The following is a 12,391-nucleotide window of genomic DNA, read 5'->3' as shown; positions in this document are numbered from 1 at the left end:
AGTGTAAACATGGAAATTTGCTACATTGAAAGTATAAGTTGTGTTAGAAAATTCACCAAGTTTGTTTCTTTGTTTGTTTTGTTTGAATTTCGCGTAAAGCTACACGAGGGTTATCTGCGCTAGCTGTCCCTAATTTAACAGTGTAAAACTAGAGGGAAGGCAGCTAGTCATCATCACCCACCGCCAACTCCTGGTCTACTTTTTTACCAACGAATAGTAGGATTGACTGTCATATTACAACGCCCCTCAGCTGAAAGGGCGAGCATGTTTGGCGTGACGGGGATTCGAACCCGGGACTTTCAGATTACGAGTCGAGTACCTTAACAACCTAGCCATGCCGGGCCAAATACCAAGTTAAAGAACAATAGTGGTTTTGATAATCAGTGATGTCGAGAAAATCCACTTGTAGAGAAAAATATATATGTAAAATCGGCTCGTTTGGGTTGAGAAATTTTTTTACGTAGAGGAGCGAACAACGTTTCGACCTTGATGACCGAAGAAGCTCGAAACGTTGTTCGCTCCTCTACTTAAAAAATTTTTCTCAACCCAAACGAGCCGATTTTACATATAATAGTGGTATTGACCTTCATACGACATTTATCAGAAGTTTCATATCATGTGCGTTGATAACGTGGTAGACACTCCTGTCGTCTGTGATGTCAGGACAATCGTGTATATGCAGTTAATCATAAAGAAAAGTTTGTTGTGTTACTTGTATGTAATTTTGTTTCTATCTTCTGGCAGGGTTAAAGTGAGTACACGTTGTTACCAAGAAGAACAGGAAGCTAATATACAAAAAATACAATTTAGATTGCATTAATATTTAGAAGGTAACTTATCAATATACTTAAAAAGGGCTAAGAATTTTGTACTTAAGTCGCATAAAATTTCAGTCATATCAAGAAAGTAGGTCACTTATACGATTACGTCTGTCACCTTGTACGTTAGAGATTAAAACACTTCATATAATGTATTTAAATCAAAGATTTTATGTAACCAAATTATCTTAAGGAATCCGATTACTGCCAGGTATAAGTTTATTACTACAACGAATACAGCTATACCAAAACTACGCTACAATTAAATTATTCTTGTTCTATAAACTTTATATTAAGTGACAACACTATCCGTGACAATATTAACACCAATATTAACTATATCAGTATTAGTTTCACAGCAAAGTTATAACGGTAACAAAAATAATTATGCCTGAAAAAATAGTTCCATAATGGAACGATAAGTTATCAAACAAACTCACCAAAAAATAATATGGAATGTAGTTTCAGAATGAAACAACAGGTTACACAAACTGTCTAAAACTTCACTGAATATAAAGTTTTAAATGAAATAATTAGTTATACAAAGAAACTCACTAAAATAACATTTCATGTAGGAATAGCTTCAAAATGAAATGATAAACTATAAGAACGAGCTTGCTAAAAATAACATTTAATGTAGAAACAGTTCAATAATAGAATGATAAGTTATACAAACAAACTTACCAAAAATAATGTTAAATGTAGTTTCAGAATTAAATAGGTTATACAACTAAACTTACCAAAGATAATTTAGATGTATTTTTAGGAGAAATTATAAGTTATACAAACAAACTCACATGATACAACTCGTTCGCAACTCGGTCTATAGTTCTAGCAGTTGTCAGGTTGCCAGAAGGTCTGTCCAGTTTGAAGTACGTATGGTCAGTGGTGTTCAAAAGATTATACGTCACTTGCTTCCGAGGTGATTCAGGGTCATAAGCATGGACTGTCGTCACATGGACATTTGGTGGCGCTCTCTCGTAGATCCGTGGTTCGTGTAGTGGAGAACGAAACACTAGTTTAGCTGTGAATGAAAATTTCAAAAAAATTATACTCATAAAGAAAACAACATACGTGAAATTGATCGGAACAAGTTTTATAATGAGTAATTTAGCATATTGATGAATGTCATTTATTTACATTTGTATACACACTACATGGCCAAAAGTATGTGGACACCCGACCATCACACCTTTGAACATCTCATTCCAAAACCATGGGCATTAATATGAAGGTGGTCCCCCCTTTGCTGCTATAACAGTCTCTACTCTTCTGGACAGGCTTTTCACTAGATTTTGAAACATGGCTGCAGAGATTCGCTCCTATTCAGATACAAGAGCATTAGTGAGGTCAGGCACTGATGTCGGGCGATAAAGCGTAGCTCGCAGTCGGCATTCCAATTCATCTTAAAGGTGTTGGATGGGGTTAAGGTCATAGCTTTGTGCAGGCAGGCCAGTCAAGTTCTTCCACACCAGCCTCGGCAAACTATGTATTTATGGAGCTCGCTTTGTGCAAGGAGGTATTGTCATGCTGAAACTAAAAAGGGCCTTCCCCAAACTGTTGCCACAAAGGTGGAAGCAAACAATTCTCTAGAATGTCATTGTACACTGTAGTATTAAGATTTTCCTTCACTGAAACTAAATAGCCCCAGACCATTATTCCTTCTCCACAAAACTTTACAGTTGGCACTGTAAGGAAACGTTCTCCTTGCATCCGCCAAACCAAGATTCGTCCGTCAGACTACCAGATAGTTAAGCGTGATTCATTACTCCAGAGAATGCGTTTCCATTTATACAGAGTCCAATGGCGGTGTACGTTACACCAATCCAACCGACGCTTGGCATTGCGCATGGTGATCTTAGGCTTGTGTGCGGCTACTCAGCTATGAAAACCCATTTCATGAAGTTCCCGACGAACAATTCCTGACGTCACTTCCAGAACTCGGTAGTGAGTGGTGCAACTGTGGACAAACGATTTTTATGCGCTTCAACATTCAATGGTCCCGTTATGTGAACTTGTTTGGCCTACCGTTTCGTGGTTGAGCTTTTCTTGCTCCTAAACGTTTTTACTTCACAATGACAGAACTTACAGTTGACCGGGGCAGCTCTAGCAAGGCAGAAATTTGATGAACTTACTTGTTGGAAAGGTGGCATCCTATGACAGTGCCACGTTGAAAGTCACTGAGCTTTTCAGTAAGACCAACTCAACTGCCAATTTTTGTCTGAGGAGATTGCATGGCTGTATGCTTTATTTTATGCAAGTGTTAGTAGTGGGTGTGGCTGAAATAGCCGAACCCACTAATTAGAAGGGGTGTCCACATATCTTTACCCATGTAGTGTATATTCACTTGATTAGTTCAATACAGTACTTTCACACTGGCGATTTAGAAAATGTGAAAAATTTATATTAAAGTATGACATTGGCTACAGTTTGCTCTGATACTATTTGAAATGTAATCTCTATACTGATATAATGAGCGGCTGGAACATTAAAATCAATTAAACATGAACTACAAGTGAGAATAACACATCTTAAAGCACAAAAGCAAACAGAAACTATATTATTTTTGTTCTCATTAATGTTTTCAAAACATAAATATCGAAACTGTAATTTAGCAACAGTAGAAAGTTGTACAGATAATGGCTGAGTTATAAAAAATCCTTAACAGTAAGAAATTATGGTGATGATGGCTGTATTGTAAAAACTCGTTAGCAATAAGACACTGTGGTGATAATGGCTGTACTGTAAAAAAAATCTTAGCAGCAAGAAACTGTTGTGATGATGGCTGTACTATAAAAAACTCCTTAACAGTAAGAAATTATGGTGATGATGGCTGTATTGTAAAAACTCGTTAGCAATAAGACACTGTGGTGATAATGGCTGTACTGTAAAAAAAAAATCTTAGCAGCAAGAAACTGTTGTGATGATGGCTGTACTATAAAAAACTCCTTGTCAACAAGAAACTGTTGTGATGATGGCTGTACTGTAAAAAAATCATTAGTAATAAGAAACTGTGGTGATGATGATTATATTGTAAAAACCTGTTGCACCCATATCTTTTATCAGATTTTTAAAGAATATTTGAGAGTTTTCCTTAGCATGTTGGGCCATCTTCCCTAACTTTGAGCTGATTTACTACAGTAGAAAGGCCTGGCATGGCCAAGCGCGTAAGGCGTGCAACTCGTAGTCCGAGGGTCGCGAGTTCGCGCCCGCCTCGCGCTAAACATGCTCGCCCTCCCAGCCGTGGGGGTGTATAATGTGACGGTCAATCCCACTATTCGTTGGTAAAAGAGTAGCCCAAGAGTTGGCGGTGGGTGGTGATGACTAGCTGCCTTCCCTCTAGTCTTACACTACTAAATTAGGGACGGCTAGCACAGATAGCCCTCGAGTAGCTTTGTGCGAAATTCCAAAACAAACAAACAAACTACAGTAGAAGGAAGGTAGCAGCTAGTCAACAGCAGTCTCAGCTAACTTCAGACTGATTTTCTCTGATAGAATAGCGGGATTTGGCGTAAATGTCATAGCACGCATATGCCTCAGATTTGTAGAACATTTTAACCGAAAAGATCGCGAACTATAAGTACTCATAGTTCAGTACTTATAGTCCAGGTACGCTAACTAATGGGCTACGCCTAGCCTAATAAAACTAAGGCTGTTAGCTGTTTTCTGGTGTTTCGAGTATCATATATCTCAATATAATCAAAAGTTGTGTATTTTGGTTCTCCCATACTTTGTTTGCTTTAACGGCAAGTAGCAAAACACAAAAAATAAAATCCAACACTTTGACATATACTTCCGAAATAATACTTTTAAATATTCTATGCTGGTGGTTGTGATGTCTTGAAGTGAGATTTTCATGTACGATGTTTTAATGTAGTAATTAAAATTAGCACTGTGGCTTAACACCATCGGTGTTGCTCTTGGAGATGGCCTTGGTCGACGAAGTTAAATTATGATGCTCAGTTCCTGTAAGGAAGTTTGTTTTTTGAATTTCGCACAAAGCTACTCGAGGGCTATCTGTGCTAGCCGTCCCTAATTTAGCAATGTAAGACTAGAGGGAAGGCAGCTAGTCATCACCACCCACCGCCAACTCATGGACTACTCTTTAACCAACGAATAGTGGGATTGACCATTACATTATAACACTCCCACGGCTGAAAGGGGGAGCACGTTTGGTGCGACCGGGATTCGAATTCGCGACCCTCAGATTATGAGTCGAACGCCTTAAACAACCTGGCCATGCCGGGCCCATTAAAGGAAGAGTCTTGATATGTATTAACGGTTCCAGTAATCATTGGTAGTAGTGTTAATATTATAACGTTGTTGTTGTCTTCTTAGTAAAAAGCTACACAACGAGCTATCTGCACTGTGTCCACCACGGAGAATCAAACTCTGGATCTTATCATTGTAAGTGCGTAAAACTTATCACTAAACTTATATTGTAATATAAGTAATAGCAGATTACGAGCTTGTATCATCTGGTACTTCTGATTTGATTATATGTCTGACATCTTCACCTAATGTGGCTGAGATATTACTTTTTATATATACACATGCAGTGCTAGCTGAATGCTGCGTTCAGTGTCACTGGTTTTAACTGTTGTCTGTCAGACTTTTTAGGAAAAATATGAACTTTGGCTTTCTTTTCAAAAATCCACGTCATGCAGCTAATGAGGTACATGCTTAGAAACAAGTGGGTTGTATGAATCTTACATTGTAGGCTGGTGGTTAAGATACTTAGCATTATAAAGTTCAACCAAAGACTAAGGAATATTGTTTTATTTTTACAGAGGAATGTTTCTTTCAAACACATGAATAAATAACATAATTAATATGAATGATATAAACATCATAGTAGCTGGTTAATTTTGGTGTTGAAATGTCTTAGAAATGTAGATATCTTGTAATGTAAATACTGTATTTCAAAGGTCGCTGTATTTGTATTGGAACACATGGCACAAATTAAATAAGAAGAGAGTACGTTTAGCGTTACTCTGGAGCCGTATTTCTCTTACCGTACACAGTGTTGACCTTAACTAATATTGTGTCACACTGCATGTTAAAAATGGAACAACACTTTTAGCTGATGTAGTTTACGTGAACCAGTACTCCAGAAACAAAAAATTGTCCATGTTATAAAAACATCCACTGGTTATTAGTTTTCCACCAACTTTTTACACGTGCTTGGCTGTCGGAACTACTACCGTTCCTCACCGTATTAATCAGTACTCGGGCATCGACATGGAACATAACTTGAAGATATTATCTATACTAGTAAAGTACCTGGCGTTGATTGGAAGACAGTTCTCTAACTGATTCAATTCTTTATTTACGTGTTAATTTACTGATATAACGTAAAACTTCGTAAACAACATCTTTTGTCTTGGTGTCAAGAGCAAAGAAGAAGAGATTATAAGGAGATATTTGCATTTATATATATATATATATATTTAAGGTTGCACACAGAAAATTCGTCACTCCAACATGGTTCTCTATGGAACATTCGCCGTACAGGAAACATGTTAGGAAAACAAATCTTGACAGATCAATTAATTCAGCAATGCTTGTGGAATGTGTCGCCACCTACAGGTGTATCTTACAAACTATAAGAGTAATGAAGCGTTGTGGCTGCTGTGGTGATTTATCTATAATACGTTAGACAGTAATTAAAAAAAACAACAGAGATAACAGCTTCGCTTGGCAGATCATCTCTTATTGCCCAAACTGTGGAGTCGCTGCTACACATTAGAACAAATTGAGCACCTGATGTTGTGTATAGTTACTGCTACACATTAGAACAAATCGAGCACCTTATGTTGTGTATAGTTACTGCTACACATTAGAACAAATCGAGCACCTGATGTTGTGTATAGTTACTGCTACACATTAGAACAAATTAAGCACTTGATGTTGTGTATAGTTGCTGCTACATGGTGGAATAAATCGAGCGCCTGATCATTGTGGCTAGTATCAAATAAATGTGACATTGAAAACAATACATTTCTAGTGGAACTTCAAACTCCTTGCCATATTTACGCTTATTTATTTTCCTATGATGCCATGTTTATTATCTGTATTCTTGTTTTTAATTTAAATCACATTGAAGTGATCGTATTTATAGTATTTATATCTAATAGTAACAAAAACACCACTATTTAGTGGTTTGTTACTATTAGATGTAAATACTATAAATTCATTCACAATGCGTTACAAAGAAATGTATAGTTTTGTAGTCACTTAACATAATTAACAAAACTGTAAAAAAAAATCGTGTGAAACGCGTACAGAATGGCAGGGTATCTTAAAATCAATAAGGACACTGGCTGTGGGTAGGGCTCTTTCAACTTGCTTTAAAATAAACATTTTGATTTACTAATATACATTACATTACTATAGGAAACCTAGTGTTGTTCTTTCGCTTTGCTCATCCATATCCGGAGTTATCGATGACTGGCATATATCCATAAAACTGGTAGAGCTCAGTGAGTGGTACATGGAATGATAGACTGGCTTTATGTTTATTTTAATATTTTCATTCACTTATACGAAAATTACACAATCCAACATAACGAGTTTGAAGGTTTACTTGTTCTCGTGTTAATCTAAAAAACAACAACAACAATACAACCAATTTTCTTTACACAGGAGTAAATAAAGCGATCTTCTAGAGTTGTATTAATTTATTTAGGATAAGCGTGTCCTATAGGTTAGCGTGCTTGGACTATGAATACGAGGGCTCATGGTTCGCTGCCCACTGTCGCAAAACACGAGCTTCACACGTGCGTTATAAGAAGTGAGGCAATCATTTCACATTATTCAGTCACACAAGATAAATCCAAAAGATGACATTGGGTGCTATTGACTATTTGCTTCCCTTTTAGTCTATCAGTTCACAACTGGGATGGCTGTGAAGAGGTAGCCTTCTGTGTGGCAGTGTGAAAAAATCCTGAAATCTAATTGACTTGAGCATGAAGCTGACAAAGCAACTGAGCACTAAAATGTTAACCAATTAAAATAGCTTGGTGTCAATGTTCTACTACTCTTACAGAGTAATAATTGATTCACATTTTTATTGTGTGAACGTTTTGACAATGAGCTCATTAAGAATAATGTTATATATGTTCAACTCAGAGCAATAAAATGTCTACTAACTGAACATGTAAAACATAGAAAGAATAATAAAGATGTTATTACAAACCATAATCAACAGTATCTGTAACCACACGTAATAAAATAAACCAGATGCCGAGTCAACGGTAATTAACCATCGATCACATCAGCAACCAGATACAGAGTCAAAGATAATGGTAACCATCAATCATTCAAACAAATAGGTACTGAGTCAACTGTAACTGTAACCATTGATCACATTAACATCCAGATACATAGTTAAAGGTAGTTGTAACCACGATGACACAAACAATATTGCTCGATAGTTTATCCTAACTGATTTGATTTAAGATGATATAGCTCGATATTACTCATTAGTCTGATAAAAACCCACATCTTACCTTGGTCGATTTAAGCAGTTATAGTTTTCAATTCAGAACAAAGATACACAATGAGTTATCTGTGCTCTGTCCACCGCAGATATCGAAAGCCGATTTTTAACGTTATAAGACAGACCGTTATGCTACTGAGGGCGATTTAAGTTAATAAAGCTCAATACCACATCCTACTATGGTTGATTTGAGTTGATAAAGCTCAATACTACAACCCACCATGGTTGATTTAAGTTAACAAAGCTCAGTACTACATATTAACGGATTTATTCGAGTTCATAATCTTTGCCGTAGTTTTGTAAGCTATTTAGTAAATTTATTCTCTATATATTGTACATGACTATAACACTGTAATTTAAGTTAAAACACATAAACACTAGAATTGCCTGAAGATATCTTACAATACGCATTTATTCTAAAAGAGAATATATCCTAGCTTATCTATCATCTGTTATTGTGACAAAATTTAATTTAACATTCATTTTATAACAAAAATATTATCCCTACTTTTGCGATTTACTTAGCCCTGTTAGTTTATAGCTGATTACAAATTATATTTGTGGCACACTACAGTAAGTGTACAGGGTGGGTGGGTCTATAATAATGAAGTTAAAGTTTTATTCTTTCACCGTTTAAATGAAAAGGCTTCTATAAAATATTGTATTGGATTTGTGTTTCAAGTAACAAGCCTGCGTTAGATAAGTTGGCTGTACAATAGAGGAGGTGACTTCATAAGGATCTAGTCACGTGAAATATTTGAGAAAACAACGTTTGTCATTCGAAATGTATAAGTTAAATACGTCTGCAGTAGTATTTGTCTGAGCCATTTCATAAGCGTAAGTGTTTTTTGTTTCATTTAAGTACCTCGATGGCTGAGTGGTAAACCTGAGGGCTTAAGACACTAAAAATCGGGTTATGATACCCATGGAAGGCAGGGTACAGATAGACCACTATGTAGTTTTTTGTTTAAATCATAATTCTTACTCAAGAACAAACTTTAAACTAATTATTTAACAGCACAACCATTCGAATACCTTTGGAATTAAGAGCCTTTTTCTTCTAGAAAGAATGGACAGGTGTTTGTTTGTTTGTTTTCGGATACTTACATGAAGCTACTTAAGGGCAGGATATCTTCCTTTATTCCTGAACTGATAAGCCTAGCGTCAACAGAACCTACCACCAATTCTTGGGCTACTCTGTTCTGACCGAGTATTGGAATTTGAACATCACTCTCATACCCATTCATAGGGAACGTGATTATGTATTTTCAATAAAGAACGACTGACCAGCAAATTTTATAGTGTAATGATTCGGTTATCATGACAAATATAATATGTTGTATTTCAAGTTTGCTGCCACTAGAAAACACAGTTTGATAATATTTTTAATGCCAAAATATACAGTAGACTATCTGTGTTGGTCTGCCTCCTGTATCGAACACTAAATTCTAGCGTTATTATACCCGAAGCTTACCACTGAACTTTCGGAGGACAGAAAGATAAGGAAACAGTTTACCTTTGAATTTGTATTAAGTAGAATATTTGGGTTCTTTGTGTAATAAACACGTGTAAGCCTTATTTTATCCAAAGGTACTACAATGTTTTCATCAGTAAAGGATCTCAGCTGAAATAATTCCCTTTCTCCTTGACACAAAACAACTAGCACGATGCACTGGCTACCTTTTGTTACAACAAAGAATACTTGTCCAAGAGAAAATATGAAAAAAAAATACGTTTAAACTATTTGTAATTATATATACGGACTTTATTAAAGTACGTTAAACACATAGAAACAGTTGCAATAGTGTAAAAGTTTAGAATTCTAATACAGAACGTAAATGATCCAGAATATTAGAACATTCTCGAGACGTTGTTCTTCAGATAGCTTCATGTTCGAAATGTGAACTATCTATTGGTGACTGGCACAAAGAGGCTAAAACAAAATATTTGACTCATACTTGCCTATTTTCTTCCGCACCAAGTGAATTACGTTATGTCACACTGCCACCGAACACCCAGATGCAGCACTTAGAAGAAAATGATGTGATCAGTTTGACTCTTTACTAGAAAAGTGTAATGATGTAGCAGGCTCTCTTATCCAGTGGATGGGCCATTGATCCGTTACGAAAACAAATAACGTTCAGAATGCATTTGAACCCTGCCCACGATTACGTCTTCACCTTCAATATGTTAATTCAACTTTGATGAACACAAATATAATGCAACATCCCACTCTTCTACTTTTAATTGTTCGTGATTGCTTCAAAAAGCGAAATCCAATTACATTTCTAAGAACGAACACTGGTGTAATACTCTTCACAACAGTCTTCTATCGATAGCTATGAACCAACTGCAGACTACAGGCATTGAATAATTAATTAGCTATATCTGACAAAGATATCTTTACGAATCTTACTGAATCTGTCACGATATTATCTGTGCTGTGAAAAAATCTAATAAAACGGACATTCTACTCTGCATGTTCACTTACACGTACATCTTATTACGTGTTTTTATTATAGTATATCAATTATAAGATTGTTTATATATTCTAAGTATCTTTATCTGTTTACATGATCTTTTTGAAAACTAGTGTTGGATTCTAAGAGAAGAAAAGCATTACGTAAACGCAGATTTTAAAAATAAATAACAAAAGTATGCTTTTGAATCAGGTATTATAAATCATACGCATGCTTCCAGTTTGTGTTTTGTATCTGACACTAAAAATGAAAAATATTCACTTATTACCTCATATCCTCTCTAAAAGTAATGATAGGAGTGTTAAAATCCGTTGACGATAGAAACTCCGAGATGAGTCAGCGGAAAGTTTGGGGACTTACAACGTCAAAATCTGAGATCCGATCCCCCACGATTGAAGGAGTAGTTACACCAGATTGTGTAGCTTTGCACAACAATAACAAATATAGTTTAAAGATTAAAATTTATTAGCTATATCTTATTTTGGGCTCAGGAAAACATAAAATATTAATTCAAACAGATTCGCCCTTCAGGGGCACATCGGTATGTCTGCGGGCATACACTGATAAAAACCTGGTTTCGATACCCGTGACAGGCAGAGCACAGATAGCCCCCGTGTGTCTTTGTGGTTAATTCGAAACAACAAACAGGTTCCTTCAGTTTTCACCCTTCCTTACATTTGAATAACTCTTAATATCATGGTAAGAACTTTGGAAACAAAATCCGATGGGAAGTTCAAACAATAGTGGAACCATATTTGAGAAAGCAGATTATTTTGTTTCTGCTTGATTATTATAAAATTATTTCAGAGAAAAACATTAACTAGAGTAACTGATCTTTGAGAAATGTAAAGATTGAAGTACGCAATAATATAAAGATCACTTTATATTACTGGATAAACGTTTGGAATACAGTGGTGACAATATAGAAATATCCAAAAATCAGAAGGTATAAATAAGTATAACATGGTAAATAACGAAAACTAATGTCAAAAAAGAACTATTGGTTGACAATTTCGCTGTTTATCAGGTTTGAGAGACATATAATTGGATATATGGTTCGAAAGAAACATTCTGTACATACTGACTAATAAATAATCAGTAAGAATTATTGCATGTACAGGAAACGTCTGATCCTTTATTTACCATAACTCTGAGAGCGAAACTATGAAAAATTATGTAAGCAAAACTCTACCCACGATCATCAATTACCCTTGAGATGTTGGCTTAGCAATGATCTTCATTCACTCTTTATATGTCGATCTAGTAATGATCCTCATTTACCATTTATGTGTTTGTCCATCAACGATTCCCATTTACCCTTTATATATTGATTCAGCAGTGATTTCCATTCACCTCTTATATGTTGATCTAGCAATAATCCCCTTTTACCTTTTATATGTTAGTCTAGTAATGATCATCATTTATCCTTTATATGTTGGCCTGGTAATATTCCCCATTTATCTTTTACATATTATTCTAGTAATGATCCCATTTATCCTGTGTATTTGTTGATTTAGAAATGATTCCCATTTATCCTATGCATTTGTTATTTAGAAATGATCCCCATTTACCTTTTATATGTTTGTCTAGTA

At 35.6% G+C, this 12,391-nt stretch overlaps 1 protein-coding gene across 1 annotated transcript in view; it reads right to left on the bottom strand.

The window, feature by feature from the left end:
* Positions 1-12,391, bottom strand: part of LOC143247364 (uncharacterized) — an 85,185-nt gene that overhangs the window by 48,875 nt on the left and 23,919 nt on the right. Inside the window, exon 2 of the mRNA XM_076495317.1 lies at positions 1,616-1,842. Within this exon, the coding sequence (XP_076351432.1) occupies positions 1,616-1,842 (227 nt within the window). The remainder of the gene's footprint in view (positions 1-1,615; positions 1,843-12,391) is intronic.

Source organism: Tachypleus tridentatus, chromosome 3 (genome assembly GCF_004210375.1).
Source record: "Tachypleus tridentatus isolate NWPU-2018 chromosome 3, ASM421037v1, whole genome shotgun sequence".
NCBI lineage: Eukaryota > Metazoa > Arthropoda > Merostomata > Xiphosura > Limulidae > Tachypleus > Tachypleus tridentatus.
Note: the sequence above shows the minus strand (reverse complement) of the source record. Positions and strands in the feature narration are given on the sequence as shown.